At 28.5% G+C, this 19641-nt stretch overlaps 1 protein-coding gene across 3 annotated transcripts in view; it reads right to left on the bottom strand.

Moving 5' to 3' along the window:
- The window catches only part of LOC111612401 (delta-sarcoglycan-like), a 28537-nt gene that overhangs the window by 2338 nt on the left and 6558 nt on the right, over positions 1-19641 (bottom strand). For all 3 annotated transcript variants that reach the window (XM_023353607.1, XM_023353608.1, XM_023353609.1), the window contains 4 exons: positions 10345-10598; positions 9757-9858; positions 8943-9030; positions 8731-8850 (listed from right to left, as the gene is read on the bottom strand). In XM_023353607.1, the coding sequence (XP_023209375.1) occupies positions 8731-8850; positions 8943-9030; positions 9757-9858; positions 10345-10596 (562 nt within the window). In that variant the 5' untranslated portion in view covers positions 10597-10598. The remainder of the gene's footprint in view (positions 1-8730; positions 8851-8942; positions 9031-9756; positions 9859-10344; positions 10599-19641) is intronic.

Below are 19641 nucleotides of genomic sequence, written 5' to 3'. Positions count from 1 at the left end.
ATGGAATTATAACAAAACCTGCCAATTCAATATAAATGGAAAAAAAATATTATATGGAATTGAACGAAAATGAAAATTTGCTTGATAATTCAACTACGCTTGTTGGAGAACAATAAAAACACTACACTCAACAAGCCACCAATAAAACTCAACTGCCTAACCTATAACCAAAGTCTCCTTTTAATTTGTTTTTAAAAAAAAGCGCTTGACAAACTTGCCCTACATGCCGAAGTTGCCCCGGTCTCCCCTATATAAAAAAATTGTAAATGCTAATAACGAGTAAAATCGTCATTAAGTTCGACTCTACTGAAGATATGACACACGACCCCCTTTATCACTCCATCCCCTCGATCTTTAACCACTAAAATTTAATAGCATTAACACCCTTAATACATAAACCTCCCTGCAAAATTTCAGAAGTTTTCGACAAAAGGCACAGGAGATATTAAGCTTCAAAGTAGGTGAATAAAATCGTGCCTCTCAAATACGCACACACATAACATCCATACATACAGGAGGGGAACTCCCAACTTTTTTGCATTTTTCGACTTTTAAAAGACCCTTGAGTCCAAAAATGTAAAAATCTTAAGGAGTACGGTAAATGATTGCCATACTTTCCCTGTGTTATATATAATAGAGCCGGGAAAATAAGAAACCAAATATCTGTAGATTTTTGTCGACTTTAACAGCATTTTATTATTTAAATACGTATCACTTATTCTTGATACTTGATTAATTACAGAAGTTTTAATATTTTATTAAATATTTATAACATTTCAATATGTTGACAACATACATAAATTGAACGTGTGGCAAGATAATTTCAAGTATCATCGTTACACAATGATGATACTTGAAACTCGTACAATTAATATGCTTCTCATGCAATAAGTTAGGCAGTTGTGTAGCCTGACAAAAGATTGGGATGGGGGATTGATGGAAAAAAAACCCAATAATGCTATCTGCTATGAGGAAGGATCCCTCTCAGGAGAAATTTCTGAGATATTGCTTCTATTTTGATGTTTAGACAAGCGTGGAAACCCGGAAAATTCCACTTGGCTAGCCTACAGGTGGACGCGGATTCGTACCCACCTGTAAACTATCGACCAGTGATCATGGTGAAAAAGCCTTAAATATTAATGTTTAAATATAAATATTTTGCAAAAAATATAATAAATTTATATTTATTTTTGTTATATCTAGATTTAAACCGTATAAAGACACAATACTCATTTTATAAAGTTTATAGGAGAATCTATATTATTAAATTGTATACAAAGCACGTTTAAGACACTTTGAAACCATATTAAAACGATTTTATTGTTTTATTGTAACTAAACTAATGTATTCAGCTAATAATATAGAAATAAGTATAACTTACAACAAGTACAATGTATACAGTGGGTGATCGGTTAACGAACAAATCGGATAACGAACACTTTAGCGAAAGATTTTTATGTTCGGACAACGAACACATGATCGGATAACGAACACCTCACAGAACAAATACAAGAAGAAGCGATGTAAAATAATGAATACCGATTGGTCTTCTCATGTCTTCGGGAAACAATTCAAAACTTTTCGGAGTGTGAGAAACGTCGACATCAACGCTCAAGCCTGTATATACCAATCGGATAGTATTCCTCCGAACTTTGAAACTATCCCTTGTAATTTCAGCCTTTTATTTTTCTGACAAAANGCATACAGCGGCTGGTACAAAATGAAGAACAATGTCTGCAACGTGCGGATCGTAGGTAAATTTCCTGAATTTTGAGAAAATATTGCGAAAACTCGTGATGTAAGTGCGAGATTAACAAACTTCTATTGTGATTTAACGAAAATTTAAAAAAAAAAACCTGTTTGTTTCGTTTCATAATTTTCTTTACAGTTTTAATTATTTTTCTCTGTTATGAGATATAGTGTCAAAAGATTTTTCATTAATTCAACAATAACTTTGTAACGATAACAATCGATAATGCAACAAACTATTTTTTGAAAGAAAAAGTTTTCTTTTGTATCGAGATTAACAGCAGAAAGTATAAAAAATAATAACGAAAATTAAATTAAAAAGTACGATATTATAACACAAATATCATAGCTTAATATTTCTACAGAGTTAACAAACACTTTTTATATTTTACAAGTAAAGATATAGTAAATCAATATATATATTTATATTTTTTAATGTATTTTTACTCATATTTTTTGTATATTTTTATATGTGGTGTGCCACAGAATTCTGGAAAGTACCTAAGTGTGCTGGGCTTGAGAAAAGATTACACAGTACTGATCCAAAGGATGCACGACGTAATATTTAACATTTACTAAAACAAAACATCACAAAATTATGTGAAACAACTTCAATAAACAAATTACCGTAAAATTTTTAAAGTTTACTTCAGCTTCCATTTATTTCCAGGAATTTCCGCATACTTCTGTTAGTAGCATTCCAGTCTTTAATAATAAAATGAGGGTGCAAAATGTCTTTCACAAACTAAATCTGTTGATTTGCAAAGTACAGTATATCTTTTCTAAGAATCATTCGCCGCCATTTCATTGATAATTTTAGAGATCCCTTACTTTTCCTTTCTTATACCGTGGTTTGCATCATGTGTGGATTATTATTATTATTAATTAATTTTCAATTGTTCAGCAATATATTAACTTCCACAAGATTAATTCTTACAGCTGATACAAAAGGTAATAATTTAGCTCTTATTTTCAAGTTTAATGACATCGCAGTCTTCATAATGTAGAAGAGTTTTTTTTAATGTCTAGATAATATATATATACAGTATATATATTTAGAATTTTATAAAATCTTCAATACAAAAATAATATAAATTTCCTGTGAGAAAAAAATAGGAGTTGATTCTATAAAATTTTAAGTTCTTAAACTTAGAGAAAAAAATAAATTGAAAGAATACAGACAATATTTATCATGAGTTAAATAATTTATGTCAAAAATAAAGGAATCTCAATTATTAATTTATCAACTGACAACTACAGTATTAGTATTGCAATTAAGAATTTAATAGTGCAATAATAAAAGAATATATTTCGAAATCTAAAATGAAAAATGTATGAATTATATGTTTTAGAAATATAGAAACAAAAATGCATTAATACAAAAAGAAATTTTTAAAATTTTTATGTTAAAACAAAAATGAGTTCTATTATGTTTATAATACATCTATATCATTTATATTTTACAATATTGTTTATCTAGAAAAACAATACATCTGTATTTAATTAGTAATAAAGTATATAACATCATATATATAACACTTTTGTACGCATAATTAGTCTACGTGTGAAAAAATTAAATTATATTAGAAAAATGTCGATCTAAAAGTAATAATTATCCACATAGTCTCAATAGTAAGTGATTATAGAATAAATTCAGATTATCTTGTAATCTAAACCACACTATTTGTGTTTAAATAATATTTTACTAATTAATATAAAGACTCAAAAATTTGTTTGTATTCGCTAGTCTACGAAGTTTTTCCTTAGCGTTGTGGAGCAATCGTCGACTGTCCATCTAATAGGAACAAATTGTCATCGATAACTTTATTTCGTAGAGTTGCATGACCAGTAGAATATACGGACCATGACTCAAAGGTCTATTCTTACTCACGACTGCCACAGCATTTTGTGGTGGCGTTAATGAAATGTAAACAATATGGCTACGAATCGAGGACAGCGTGTGGATGTCTTTTAAACTTCATATAAAACAATGGTTCGATATTGCTTTGTGCCCCAGTGCAAATATAAACATGGAGATTATTATAATGAACAGAAAATTCTCTTTTACAAGTTTTCAGTAGAAAGAATATTAAGAAAAGCATAGAAAGTATAACAAAATCGATGATTATTTCTCGGCAGTTGAATAAAGTTTTTCAGTATAAGCTGCGACTTATTTGACCTACTATATACAGTATAAAAAAAGAACACATAATACCTACTTAATCTTTACTAAATTAGGCAAGTAGGTAGGTACCTAAATTGCAAACCAAGCCTTTAAATTAATAAGAGATCGCAAATAAAAATTGATAAATCATTTATGACGGTTTTCATTGCCAGAACAAGTAAAAAGTAAAAATGGTTATATTCATTTGTGAACAATTATCTAAGCCTTCAGATGTAGATTATCTAGGAGATAAATGTGTACTTCAATTCTCCATTATAATTTTAGTAAATGAAAGACAGTAGACCACCCTATAACACTGTAGATAATTCCGTGTTATATGAATTCCATGTTGTACAAGTCACTTAGATTTTACAAATACGTGTGCCGGGCTGTGAACGGCTTGCGTATTTGTACTGGACTAACAAACTTACGGAGAATTACATTGTCTGCCCAACAAGATTCACTTGCATCAGGCAGCCATTGATAACTCATTAAGACAAGTAAAAATTATTATGAATGTCATTAAACAGCAATATACAAAACCCGTGGCGAGAAACTTAAAATAATTAAATAAAAAACACGACCAAATAGGAGCAGCAGCCACAAAAGGTGGCTTTACTTGGTGAGAATTATGGTGTGCACCGCATGCTTGCTTTAGTGAATATCGTAATTTTCTAGGCTGATATGCTATGGTAACTACAAAGAAACCTTACGCGTTATAATGGGCAAATGGGTGCTTGCTGTGGGTGGCAAGGTCTTTAAAAATAGATCTGAACACGAACGTTAACTTATGTATGGAGTCGCCATTTTCAGACTTTTTCAATAGTGCAGGTTTTAAACAAACTAGTACGAGCAGTTAATTTTATACGATATTAAACTAAAATTACATAAATCAATGAGATTCCAGTCTAATAATCATTTCGGAGATTATGCAACGATAATTTTATGTAATTTGATCAAAATGGTTTAAAATAACGAACATCCTTATCATTTGTTGTTTTGATTGAAACTAATCAAATTAATAATTGCTTTAGTTTTATCACGTATGTAGGCATTTCCTAAATCAATAATATCAATGAAAAATCAAAGGAACTATACCTCTATATGTGACACTTATACCTAGAAATCAGCCTACAGCCTACTTCCAAGCGCTATACGAGTCACGCTGCGTGCTCCTCTAAACAACTAAATCATTAATCAACTTGTTTTTAATACTAAAAAACAATAAATAAATAAACAATTTATTTTTTAAGCGGTCCAAAAAAGTAGTAAGTCGCACAAATGTAGTGGCTTAATTAAACGTACAAATATCTCAATCTGCCACTCGTAGGCCAATTTGGCAATCTCGAAAACCAGCCGTATTTTATAAGATAAGAAAAAAAAGGGGTAGTCCATGGGTAAGATGACACCCGAAAATGTGTTACTGTAAAAGCAAAGTCATATTGACCGTATTAGAGTTGTTCTTGGTCTATTGTTCTCTTATATCATGGAGGTACTATACTTCGATTTAAACGAACGAGTTAACATATGCATATGACATTTCCGATAGTACTGTACTTTCACTTCGAATTTCGAAGAAGCCGAATCCCTTAACACGTAAATATCTATATTGCGACAGGGACAAAAGTACATTTACGAACTAACAGGATTTCGTACTATCCGAGTTCGAATTAACAAGGATTTCCTGTATTATACTATATTACAGTATTACGAAAAATTGTTGAGATCGTATACATAAAATTATTTGATATCATTTATCAATAATTCTATGCATTTGATACACTATTTCGCAATTTAAATAAATCATAAAAACGTAAAAACGAATTGTTGATAAACGATAATGCGCTCACCTTTTCAAGACGTTAATATATTTAAACACTCTGCCTTTTATCTCATAAGCAGTATAAATTATAGGTTAACCTTGTTAATTTTTTCAAAAGATTTTTTTTTTATAAATGAAAGTTTCTTCTATATAATTTCTTCTATAATTTATAAATTATATATATTTGTACATGAAAATTATATATAATTAACCTTCTTCCTTCGTGAATAATATGAGCAATGAAAACTTATTCAATCGATTTTGACAGACAAAAATTATTAAAACAGTTTTTGCTTTTCGAAATTATACTATTTTTAAAATATTTGATACTAATATTTATAGATTTTGTATTACAAAAATAGCAAAAGAATAGAGAATGGATACTCCCAAAACGTTAATTTAATAGTTTGCTTTCAATTTAATTAATTATATTTCCAGTTTTTTGCAAAACACATTTTTACTCACAATATAGTAGCTTAATTTACTGGCATTTCTTACTGTAATTATGCAAGTAATTCTAAGAAAACACTTCTTATAAGATGACAATTATGAATTAGAGTACTGTACCTGTAAAATGTTTTGAAAATTAGATACTAGATGGCGCCAGCAGCATACATGTTTCATATGTATAATAATATGCTAAACATTATATCTGTAATACTTGAAGATTATGTTATATACTGTTGTAAACATATAAAATTGTATAATAAATGTTATTTATATAATTAATTTTTTAGCATTTTTAACATTATTTAATGTCAGCTTTAGAAAGTTTTAATAGGTAATTCCGGTTGTGTTTGACCAGACTGACAATGGAGATCCTGGACGAATATATCAATATATAAAGAGAAAATGGGGAAATAGAGGAAAATAGAGCAGAACATAACTTCCTATATTTTATGGCCAGTGGATGGTGCAAACTAAGCGAGAACTGCAAGAACTTCATAACTGACCCAATAGCGCTTGTCTACAGAGATCACAGTGAATTGTTATCAATATCCTGAAATACACCTTTCTTTCAGCAAGATATTATAATTTTACTGATTCTTATTCTCACAATAAGTCAAACACACCCGGAGAGGGCCAAGGGGACCTGATACTGTACCTCCAAAGAAAATGTTTCAAAATTTGTTTTATTAATAATCCTGGGCTTCCACAGTCAAACATAACAAATTAATGTTAAGTATTATACGCACTGCTATTTATGCTTATATGCTTATATTCCTTTGAACTGCACATCATATTACTTACATTGTAATCCTTCATAGATTAACAACCTTCAAACATGACCTCTGCGTCTGGGGCAAGATCTGTTGAAGGTGTGAATCGTTTGCCAAAACTACCTCAAATGGGCTCATAATTCACGTGTTAAGAGTGGACAGTGACGATGAAGTTGCTATTCTCACTTGTAAATTTTTCTGATTTATTCATACAACGTGATTATCTGACAATTAAAAATAATATTCTATTTAATATTATAAATATAAAACAAATAAAAGTAAATTTAAAGTTCTTCGAGAAGATTCATATCAGACATCCTCTGAATGATTGTTTCAAATCATCCTTCCTTATCAGATCAAGTGATGGATAAGGGAGTAGAGAAGATCGCAATTCCACTTTTGCCAACATTAGTAGATGTTGAGAACCAAATCTCCCTCCGATATCGTCGTACTTGTTCAAGATAGAGAGATGTGGGTAAATTTGATCCTTGCATACAATCACTTTTTATGTTTACTTCGTTTCCCAAGTCGTAAATGCAGTAATTAAAATGAAATTTAAAAAAAATCCAGCAACGAGTTGCTTATCTTTTCCGGCAATATTTGCTAGCACCATTTGTTATGATATCTTATTTTTAAAAACTTTTTATATTATTAATTATAATAAAATGGCAAAAAGTTTAATTATGAGGGTAGAGATGAGTTTTATAAAAAAAATTGTAAATGTTAATACAGTAACGAGTAAAATCATCATTAAGTCTAGCCCTACAGGAGATACATACGACTCCCTTTATCTCCTCAACCCCTCGACCTTTAACCACCAAAATTTAATAGCAGCAATCCCCTTAACAAACAAACCTCCCTGCGAAATTTCAGAAATTTTCGACTAAAAGCACAGGTGTTATTAAGCTTCAAACAGAGTGAACAAAATCGTGCCCCCTCATATCAATACATACAGAAAAACTCCCAAAACTTTTGCATTTCTTGACATTTCAAGGTGTTTTGAGTCCAAAAATGTAAAAGTTTTTGGGGTCATTTTGTGACCAGTCGTCATACTTTCTCTCTTATGTTACATATAATAACCTCTGTTATATATTCACATAACAATAAAATTGTCAATTCTTCGCAATTTTTATTTACAGTACTTCTATATCTGAAAGATAAAGTCTAATTTAAGAAAAACAAGTAATAAATTGTCCAAATTTTCAATTACTCACGCATATTTTCAGACAGTTAAACAATTAAGTCAGTTTCATACAAAACAGACTATTCCATTGTCTTGCTTACTTGTCACTTGGATACATTCTACATTAAATTCTTATAATTATGCATTAAGAAAGGAAATTAAATTATTTTAATAAATAAATATAATCTGCAGAAGATTTTGATTTATTTTTAAAAGTAAAGAAGCGGGGATGGAAAAAGAAATGGCCATAGTTTTAAAAGAGAGAGAAACAATAAACTAGATCCAAAAGCATAAAAGTAAAGCAATGAAGAGTAGAAACGTTGAAAAAATATCTAAGTGACTTAGAAAGAGAGATAATAAAAAACGAATATATTAGAATTATATTGATTTTAAAAGTTGAGAATTTACTTTTCTTGCAGAAATCGCATAGAAGTAAAGTAAAGTAAAGTAAAGAAAAAAAAAGGGGGGTTTAAAATCGAAACCATTCCATCATCTAACTTCAATTTCAGCTTATAAAAAAGTATTAATTTACTACAACTTATATACTTTTTAACAACAATTTAATAAACGAAATTTATTAATAATCGTTTACCTGTAATTCTTAGAGAATCTGCAGCTATTACAATTTCTTTGCCATCAGCATGGAAGAGAATTTCTCCATAAGGATCCTTTACCGTAAATTCTTCTGCCATTGATTCAATTTTTGATTCTCCTAAAAGCAGTAAAATGTTCAAAAGATTTCGAATTTCAATTGAATGTAAGAAAATATAATTAAAAATTTAAATCAGCGGACTTTTTTCTTACCTACAACTAACCTATTTGTTATAATTCCTTCGTCATTCCTGGCATTCAATGTGATATTTCTCATAGATTCGAACTTTAAAGGTTGCTCCTAGAAATAGAATTATTTTATTTTTTTTTTTTTTAAATTTTTTCCCCTTTATGGGAATTTTCTTAATTTGTTTCAATGAAAAATTGTTTGTAAAATATACAGTATTTATATCGAAAATTTGTCATAAAAACTAATTTTTATTCTGTCGCCATCTGTTGAGAAGAAGCATAATTAATCTTGTGTAATGCGAAAAACATTTAATTACGTAAAGATATATTGCTTATAATATATTTCGGCAATGAAGCAGTGGAACACCTCAATAACTACTCAATAAACCACAAGATACACAATAAATGTCTCTAAGAAAAACAATTTCAGTGTAAGTTTCTTCTTACATCAGATCGTATCCAACAGTAGGAAATTAACGAGAGGGCGCTGCGGCGATAACTATCTATTAACGCCATCTGCACGTCGTATGCAGCGCCGTGTAGTGATTATTCGGAAATTTAATCGTTTCGAACAATATGGAGAATTAGAAAAAAAATTCTTTTTTTTTTTTGTGAATTTTCTTGACGGCATTTTTCTGCTTTCGTTATTATTTTTATTTTATTTTTTTTTTATTGGATTAACGTTTGTTTTACGAAATCAATAGATCGTAAATTCGTGATTAGTGTTTTTCTATTTTAAAATATAAGATATATAAATTGAAAATAGATTTAGAAACGATTTAAGATTATATATAAACTTGGTAAGGGAAAAAATTGCGTAAGATGCAGTAAGTTATACCTTTCTGGAACGAATCTCTGCCGCGTAGAGATAATGGAGAAATTCGGCTTTACCTTCCACCCTCAATCCATTATTCATTATCCTTAATTTTCCCATTCCAGACTGAAAAGATAATTTCATATAATGTTTTATAGATAAAATTTTATTTAAAATAAACCGCTAAAATTTAAGGTATATAAATCGTTTCATATTATCATTCGCACCATTCGGTATGAAATAAGTAATTCATCATTGAGTCATAACGTTGCAGTTTCGTCTTATAATAAAACAAACATTATTTACTACTATTGCGATTAAAGAATGGAACATTTTTACGACTTTCTATGACCTCGAACTGAAATTTTACAGTCAACGTTTATTCTGCTAGATGCTATACCTACGTAAAAAGTATGGGGTCGAGGAAAAATGTCATAAAAAGGTCGTAAAATGAACCCCCTGTCCACTTTAGAAATGTTATTTTTTTTAGGGTCGATGCAAGACACTTTAAGAATATATTTCTCGTTATTGGTTTTTTCCCCCTTTCTTTTTTCTTAAAGTTATTCTATCTTTAGTTAGTGTACCGATTAGAGTATCCGCTTATATACTTACCACTCCAAAATCCATCACACGGATTATCCACACTGTGAGAGCGATATTGATGATGACCATAGCCGTTAAGAGTATGACTAACAAGTATAGACAACGTTTTCTCCAACCGTATATGCCTACTCCGTATATATATTGATTACTGTATGGATCATAATGGATTCCATTTCCATCTACAGACGAAGGAGGTGCTCCACCTGCCCAATCTTGAGATGCTGAAGTAGTTGCTGTGGATGTAGTCTCTCCTCTTCCCATATCTGTAAAATGATATTATATATATTAAATAACGAACAAAGTTTCGAATGTACGGATGCATTCCTAGTTAATTGTGTCGCGTGATAGGTGAATGCTAACGTGATACGACACTTCTACAGATCAGCGCGACGTCCCATCAATTTTAATCACATGAGTAATAGTGCAAAGCACCCCGATTACGCGATAAAACGTGGCTTTAAAAAAAAATTTGGAGGATATCCTTAGTTATAATTCATATTAAATTACAAGGAAGGGATTTCTTTATAGAATTTTTCGATATAAGAATTATAAGTACAGTACAATCAATTTTTCAATTAAAATGTAGTAAAAAGGAAGGCAGATTCATCAGTCCTCCTTGGCGTACCATCTGATGGAACATTACTTAACAGACAATGTCTGGCAGAACGCCAAATTTCTAAGTCGTTATATTTGAAAGAGTAAAATGTTATCGGTAAATTTTCCCCACAACACACAGTGTTTCATGCATCGCTACCTTACACGATGCCTCATTAAGCGTCGATTTTAGTTGTAATCACCCTCTGAACTCTTTCTGCATCACTTTTACTGAACATAATCCTTTAAAGATTTAAGCGGTTTTTGTTTATTTTCATCATTGTGTACCACACGAGAAGAGAATGAAAATAAATTTCGCTATCAGCACATTAAAAACTAGTAATTTAACCACCGAATAATTAAAAAAGAAGAAAATAAAATTCATTTTGTTAACTATAACTTACAAGATTATTTATAAAGTTAGCTTATTAGTTTTAATAAGTTTAAAGTTCTTTAGAATTTATAATCATTCTACTAAATAGTTTATTTTTTTTTTCTCATTTACGATGCGTAATTTACAACTAAAATATACAATTAAATTAGTTATAATATAACTAATTTAGTTGTAAATTTAATAAAATTATTTTAATTATTTCTTTAAATTTATTCCCTCTTTACTGCATAGAAATTTTATGCTAAATTTTGATTTTAAAACGTTCAAAAATACATTATACTTTGGCATGCAAACAGCAAAATCATTGACTGATTGATAAAGAAATTGTAAAGAAAAATCATTTGCCACAATCCGTTTTCGATTTCTTTCTATCACCTTTTTTTTTTATGAGCAAAACACAATTCCTGAAGCAATTCTTTCCCTAAAATACTTCCAAGTAAGTTGAGGGAAGAAATTTTTATGTTTGCTCGCTACAAAACTTGATTACCGTTGTAATTCGTATTCTTTCTGGTAAGGAAAGCTCTGTAAACATTTGAAAAATTTACACAGTAGATACTATATTAAACCTTCAAAAAAATCATTCTGTATTGAGTTATTGAGTAATTAAATTTTATATCATAAATTATTGAAGCTTACCATTAAAAATATAAAAGAAAAAAAAAATTGTAAGAGATTACTTTAGAAGAAAAAAAAAATACAGCAAGAATAACTAACTTCGCAAACTCATTTGCATTTAAACAATGTTAGAATGAGATACAATTTAATGAGAGAGCGTGTTTATTTTACAGTATATACAATTTTCTAAACTATATTTTGTGTCATAAAAATGATTATTTTCTTGATACATTATTGCTTTTATGTAGTATGTATAACATATTTAGCTGTTAGTTTCAATAACAGGTTATTTGCTGTTAAAGTATACCTTATTGACCGTATACCATGGTACTGTACTTCTTTAAAAGCTACTTTTGTAAACATTTTTTAATATTTTTTTGTTATCAGGTTTCTTGGTATTTTTAAAAGTGTAGTCACGCATGGCTTGGGGGTCATTATTTCAAATGATTGTCAATTTACTCCCAAGTTGTTCCAGTAAAGTTCTATCACGCTATACTCTTTTAAAACGGGATTATTCTATTTTTGAACCGAAAAATAAGTTAAGAGTGAGGGAGGGATGAAAGTATATCTTTCTTCATGATGTGAAATGAGAAAAATAGTATCACATAAACTTTATGTAATTATCTTTCTTTTCGACTTTTTCTATCAGCCGAAAATCTGTATTATTGTTTTCTATCGAGGAAAAGAAAAAAATTGATGATTCTAGCTATTTTATTTTCTATTTTTAGACAATTTATCTCGTATTTTAGCCCCGAAATTCTCTTCCAAAGCAATGAATTTCGATAGCAGTTGGTGTAATTTAAGTACGTTTATAACAGATTCCAAGTTCAAATTTTCAAATCGAATTAACGTTCTCTTAATGGAAAATAAATTTGTTATTTGCTATTGAGAAGTTAAGTTAAATTATTAACAATTTAATAATGAAATAACTTCGTTATTAATTTAGTTACGTATGGTCTATACCATGTACTGTACAGTACTGTACAGTACATAAGTTACTTTTGATTCTTCTTTTTCTAGGCTAAAGTTTACAGCAACGATTAAATAGCATAAATTCACTTTTTATAAGTTAAAAAGTCAATTATAAAAATTAATATGAAATTAAATTATTAAGAGGGGAAGGTAAATACCATTAAAACGAGAATTATACAGAAAACAAAATTATAAAGTATCTTATCAGAAAAATAAAATATTTTAAATGGCAGAATTAATTAATTTAAAATCTTCTTTTTTTTTTCGATAGATGTTAATTATTTTAACAATGTTTTCACAAGATAACTGCTTTATCTTGGTAATTTTTCACAGAATTTAAAGAAAATAAACATTATCTTTCTTATCTAACAATGCAGGAAGATGTATTTGGCACTACTTTTTTATGATTCTCATAAAAACTTTTATGAAAACCAAACTAAAATGATGCCTTCCTATCAGAAGTTTTTATGTTATTAACGTCTTTTACGCTATCAACACAATTAACAATAATTAGATATTAAAAAAAGAAGAAGAACATTGTGTAAAGGGTGAAAAAATATAATAAATTTAACAATTTTTAAATCCAATTTTTAAAAAAAATTAAATAAATCTCTCTAATCTATTTATTGAATTAACCCTAACTAATTATGTATAATTAATTTTTTTTTTTAATTCCGTTCCTTGAGGTAATATTAAAATGTCTAGCTCTTTAATTAAATTTTAATCAAAACTCTTTCGAATTTTGTAATTTTCGAATAAATATAGGTTTCCAATGCTGAAATATATGGTCGAATGAACACGCAATAGCATATGGTATGGTCAAGAATTATTGATGATTTTATTCCTGTGACAATGTGATTGTCTCACTGGGACCATCAACGTTGGACGACTTACAGTAGACTTTAAACTTCTTACAAGATACGCCCAGCATCACTTTAATAGTATAATATGCGGGCAATAAGCTTGAAGAGTAATAAGCTCCGTGCGTTAGAAGTCTAGCTTCATAAAAAGATACTAACTATTACGAGATAATTAGCCTTAAATGAGCTAATTAATTAAGAAATTATATAAGTATCCAACACAGAATTAAATTTTATAGCATATTTTGTCGGTTTTAATCACATTTAAAGTTGGTTTTCGTAAGAGGAACGATTTTACTAACTTAATAGTATAATGGTTTACGCTATATACTTCATGCGTTAACGATTATCCATATTTAAGTACTGTACTTTCATTGCTGCCATCAATTTCGTGAATTTCTGTATTTTTCCCCTTTCAAAATGACAGAACAGATATATTTCTAATGAATAAAGTGCATAAAAAATCGTTATGCACTTCATCCTTTTCAATATTAAAAGGCAATTTAAGTAATAAAATGAATAAAAATACATTTCATCACACAAAACTTCAATTATTTATATATATATTTTTTTCTTGTTACAATCGTCCATTTACTTTAGATTTATGTTCTCGACTATCATTCTAATTTCATTCATTTTTCACTTAAAATTGTTTTATTACACTTTAAGAATGTAACCGAATTAGATTAAATTATCATTTGAACGATTTTTTTTTAATTGTGTTTAATTAAAATTAATGAAAATTAACTTTAAAATAATCACGTAAATATATCTTAATTGTATACAATCATCTAATGTAGTAAATATTGAAATTCTGTGAAAATTTATTATGTCTACTTATATAAAATACCTGTTAAATATATATATAAAGTATTAAAATAGTTATGAGTTATCAGTAAACACGACAGTTTATTAAAATCAATGAATCAGCAACAAATATGAAGAGTTCAGCATGAGTCATTTTGCTCTTCAAGGATATGTTTGTCCTTCTATAAAAAGGATGAATTACAAGTGACTCAATTACTTTTAATAAAGACGATGGATATGTTAAGAATATAAATCAATAACATTGGATTTAAACGCAAAATACAGTCGACCCCCCTATAACACTGTTGATAATTCGGTTTTATATGAATTCTATGTTGTACTAGTCACTTAGATTTTACAAATACGTGTGCCGGGCTGTAAACGGCTCACGTATTTGTAAAAGCTAAGTGACTCGTACAACATGGAATTCATATAAAACGGAATTATCAACAGTGTTATAGGGGGTCCACTGGTATCACAAGCAGGATCTAAGATGATGCCACAAATGTACTATACGGGAAGGGGTGAAAGTATATCTACTTATGACTTAACCTCTGTTTGCTATATACGAAATTTTGTTTGTCTCTCTATTTGTTATGTCCAGAAACTGCTATCCTCCATTATTAATATCTTCTATATTCGAGCTCTTATTAGCCTATATACAGAGGCCTTACTGGCCTTTCGGGGGGCGTATCTAGAAGGGTGTTTACGGTGTTGCAGTACCCATTTTAATACCAAAACAATCAGTTTTGTTACTTTAAAATAGAAATAAATATAATAACGTATATCGCATGACTTCACTGAGGTAAGATTAGATAAATAATGCTTTAGCCACCCCGAACAACACCCACATTCTCAAAATCCTGATCGTAAGATATCGTTAAATCTTTCAAAATAATAATAATAAAATATCAATTTAATTCTAAACATTTTAGTAAGAGTAATAAATAAGTATAGTAAAGTATATATAATTCAGTATAAATTCATAAATTAACGTAATAAGTAATAAAAAAAAATCAACATAAATTTCATTAAGTAAGTTAAGAATTAATCTTATTTTTATAAGAAAAATTATAAAAATAATTGAGAAAAAGTAAGTACTGTGTGTACTTTCTACAAACTTTTATTTGGTTACCTCGGTAACATCAAGTAACCTAAGTAAAATTCGTTCAACCGTAGTAACAAGACTTAGGCAGGTAGACATGTAACATGTGTGTTGAAAATATACTTGTTAAAAAGGGTTTTAAAATAACGACTTTCTTCTCCACACGTTCTTACTTTTAATCNCTTTTTATATTATTAATTATAAAATGTCAAAAAGTTTAATTTTGAGCTTTTTAAAAACATTTTAAATGTTAATAACGAATAAAATCTTCAATAAATCTGATCCTATTCGAGATATGACGCATAACACTCTATATCTTTTTGCTCCCTCGACCTATAACCACCAAAATTTAATAGCATCGTACCCCTCAATATACAAACCTCCCTGCAAAATTTCAGAAGTTTTCGACGAAGGGCACGGGAGTTATTAAGCTTTAAAGTAGGTGAATAAAATCGTGCCCCTCAAACACATACACGCATAACAACCATACATAAAGAAAACACCCCCCAACTTTTTTGCATTTCTCGACGTTTAGAGGTCCCCTGAGTCCAAAAATGTAAACGTTTTGAGGGTTTATTTTTGACCCATCGCCATACTTTTCCTGTGTTATAACAGCCGGGACCACTAATAATAGTCGAAGCATTAATTTTAATTACTAAAAATCACAGGCAAATTAGGAATTTTTAAACAATTTTTTTAAATAAAATAATTTATTTCGTATCCAATTATGATACTACTTATGATAAATGAGAAGTTATATGGAAATGTTCAATCGATCCATTCATCAAAATGATAGTTAGCGTTATGGACAGACGTCGCATTTAATTAATCTGACGTATGAATATCTATAAAGTTCTAAACATAAAGCGGTATGGCTTACTAAAAATCGTGTAAAAATCACACATTTTTAGCAAGATTTTATACAAAATACTACGATAGTGTTACAGACAGACACCACGTTAAGCATTAAAAATTTTTTCAGGAAATATATATATATAAATTATTTTCCGTTTTAAATTAATAGAATTTATAACATTTTATATTATTTAAATTATTTTCGTATTATGAATAAAACGAATTAAGAAAAAAAAAATTCTTTAATTGATCGCGAACTGTGCTGCCATCTAGAGTTTAAAAAATCAATATCTGAATTAAAAAAATAGCACTTTTATTCGATACTTTCAGAAACTTATAGGAAAATACCTTTGGGAAATCGTCAAAGATAGTTCAGGAAATAGATCCTAGTCAACATCCGGATATGACCTTCTACGTCATTGTACGTAATTTCCGGTGGGTTTCTATCAGGAAAGTTGCTGAACACGACACATTTTAGAAGAAAATTAATTGCAACAAATATATTAATAAACTCTTCATAAATGATTAAAAAAAAAGAAGGGAAAAAAATAACCTTATTTCTCTACACTCAGTTTAATAATAAATAATTTAAAACGATTAAAATTATTTTAAAAATTAACGTGTTTGCTATTGAAGCAATATATATTCTGTTGAAAAAAAAGATGATTAATAAATTATACTATTATATTGATTATTCTCCTTTCTTATTATTCCTCGCTCCTTTGAATATTTACTACTTGATAGGATAAGGTAGAATTGTATTTATCCTCAGGTGTAGTATGCAGAAGAAGATTTCTTATGTAGAGAAGCATTATTTTATGTATGAGACTACTAAATATACCATGTTTAAAACGTAGTTGAAATGCTCTAGAGAAATGAAGTAAGCGGCTAATGTTATTTGTAGAAAAATATCTATAACAAATATTATTCAAGTCTAGAAAGAATTACTGAAATGGAAATGAATCTCGATCAATGAGAGAAGTCATATTCTTTGCCACTTTTAGTACCCCTACGAACGGAAGGAAGGTCACCACTTTCGAGGAAATATAACTTATGCTTTCATATTCTCTTGATGGAAAAAACTAGAATTATGGATTAAATGACTAAAAGTATGATTATGGACTGTAGACGAATAAAAGTAGGACTTAAAGTACGATTATAGATTATAGAAGAATAAAAGTAGGACTTAAAGTATTATTATGGACTATAGAATAATAAAAGTAGGACTTAAAGTACGATTATTGACTATAGAAGAATAAAAGTAGGACTTAAAGTACGATTATGGCCTATAGAAGAATAAAAGTAGGACTTAAAGTACGATTATGGACTATAGAAGAATAAAAGTAGGACTTAAAGTACGATTATGGACTATAGAAGAATAAAAGTAGGACTAAAAGAAAAATTATGGACAACAGAGGATAAAAATAAGATTATACAAAAGTATGACTAAAAATAGGATAATGGACCATAGAGGACTAAAAGTAGGATTATAGATTATTAAAAGTAGGCCTATAACTTAATGAGAAGAGTTAATAGAAAGAAAAGTAGGTTTATAGACTATAAAGTAGGCTATAACTTATGCTTTCATGTTATGATGATCAATACGCTTATAGATCCTTATAAATAAAAGAAAGTACACGTTTGCCTACGGAATCATTTAAGTTGGATATTATTTTGCTTCTAGCCATAATTTTAAATCTTTTCTTTTAATTAAAATTAAATGATGATGGTAGAAAGATTTGCAAGAATTTGTATTATTAATCAAATAAAGTAGTAAGTAAGTATAAGTGTGATGATGAATTTAATATGATGTAAGCGATTTCTGGGATCTTCATTGTGTAGTAAGTAGGATTATGTAGCTAAATAAACAATAATCAATGTCTGTAGCGTGAATTTTTATTAGTGTTCTACTAATATTGGATTTACTATATCACATTCCATTTATATAATTATTTTAAGAGTAAATTTCTATTGATAAAACTCTCTTCCATCGAGTATTAAGCGTTTTTCAATGTTATCCAGGAGAAAGTAAAGAAAACGACAACACAATTAGGAGATTGATAGCAACTGTTCAACTCTTTACAGATATAAAACTACCATAATTTTTTCCATTTTATAGCTTAAATTCGAATTAAATCTCAAGTAAAATAGAAAATTATATGATTAAACTAGCATTTAAAGAAGTTTAATGTGATGAAAATCAAGCTAAATCATTGAAAATGTTTTAAAGAATATTGTAAGCGCTGCATGTTTTAAGATAAAACTAACGTGTGCTGATCGTTTAAAACGAATCATTGGTCATATTAATACACATTTACTATTTTTAATTCTGGCTCCATGCCACTGTTGGGGTATTCTTATTTTAGTTATGCATTTAGTTTTCTTGTAAATCTTTCCTAGCACATTTCAATGTTATGTCTTCTTGACTAAAAAATTTTTCAACAGAAAGTTCGTTAATCTCTACGATAATTTAATTCTTTTATTTAAATTTATCGCCAATATTCCATCCCTAAAAGAAGGAGGAAAAAAAATCCTATCAATTCCAATGATCAAACGTGTAACTAAATTAAATTCACTGATAAAAAAAAATGTCACTTTTATATTGATACGACGTAAAGATTTTGATGAAAATTTAATGTGTAATTTTTATATTCTGAATCATGATTATTAAACATTAAATAATTTAGAAATTTTTAAATGCCATAAAAAAGTCGTTTATAAAATCCAACGGATGCTTTAATGTACTCCAGTAGTTAAAATAATAACATTAAAGTTTATCTTTTAATGTGTATAATTATTATATAATAAAAATTTTTAAATGCCTTAAGAAATATTTTATCCATTGACAGTTAACGGATGTTACCTACAGATATTTATAAATAATATGTATAAAATACTGATATTAATTAACGATCGTGTATAAATCATCGGATTTAATATAATATTAAGGAAATAAGTTATTAAAATTTTTACCGTTATAAAGCATCTTAATTTAATTATTCCGAAATAAAAACTTATTTATCATAAAATATATGAAATTTGCGGCTTAAATCTTGTAAAATTATTAAATTATATAGTAAATTTTAAATTAATTTAACATAATT

The sequence above is a fragment of the Centruroides sculpturatus genome, unplaced genomic scaffold, assembly GCF_000671375.1.
Source record: "Centruroides sculpturatus isolate CEXI.00-Female unplaced genomic scaffold, Cexi_2.0 scaffold1728, whole genome shotgun sequence".
Lineage (NCBI taxonomy): Eukaryota > Metazoa > Arthropoda > Arachnida > Scorpiones > Buthidae > Centruroides > Centruroides sculpturatus.
Note: the sequence above shows the minus strand (reverse complement) of the source record. Positions and strands in the feature narration are given on the sequence as shown.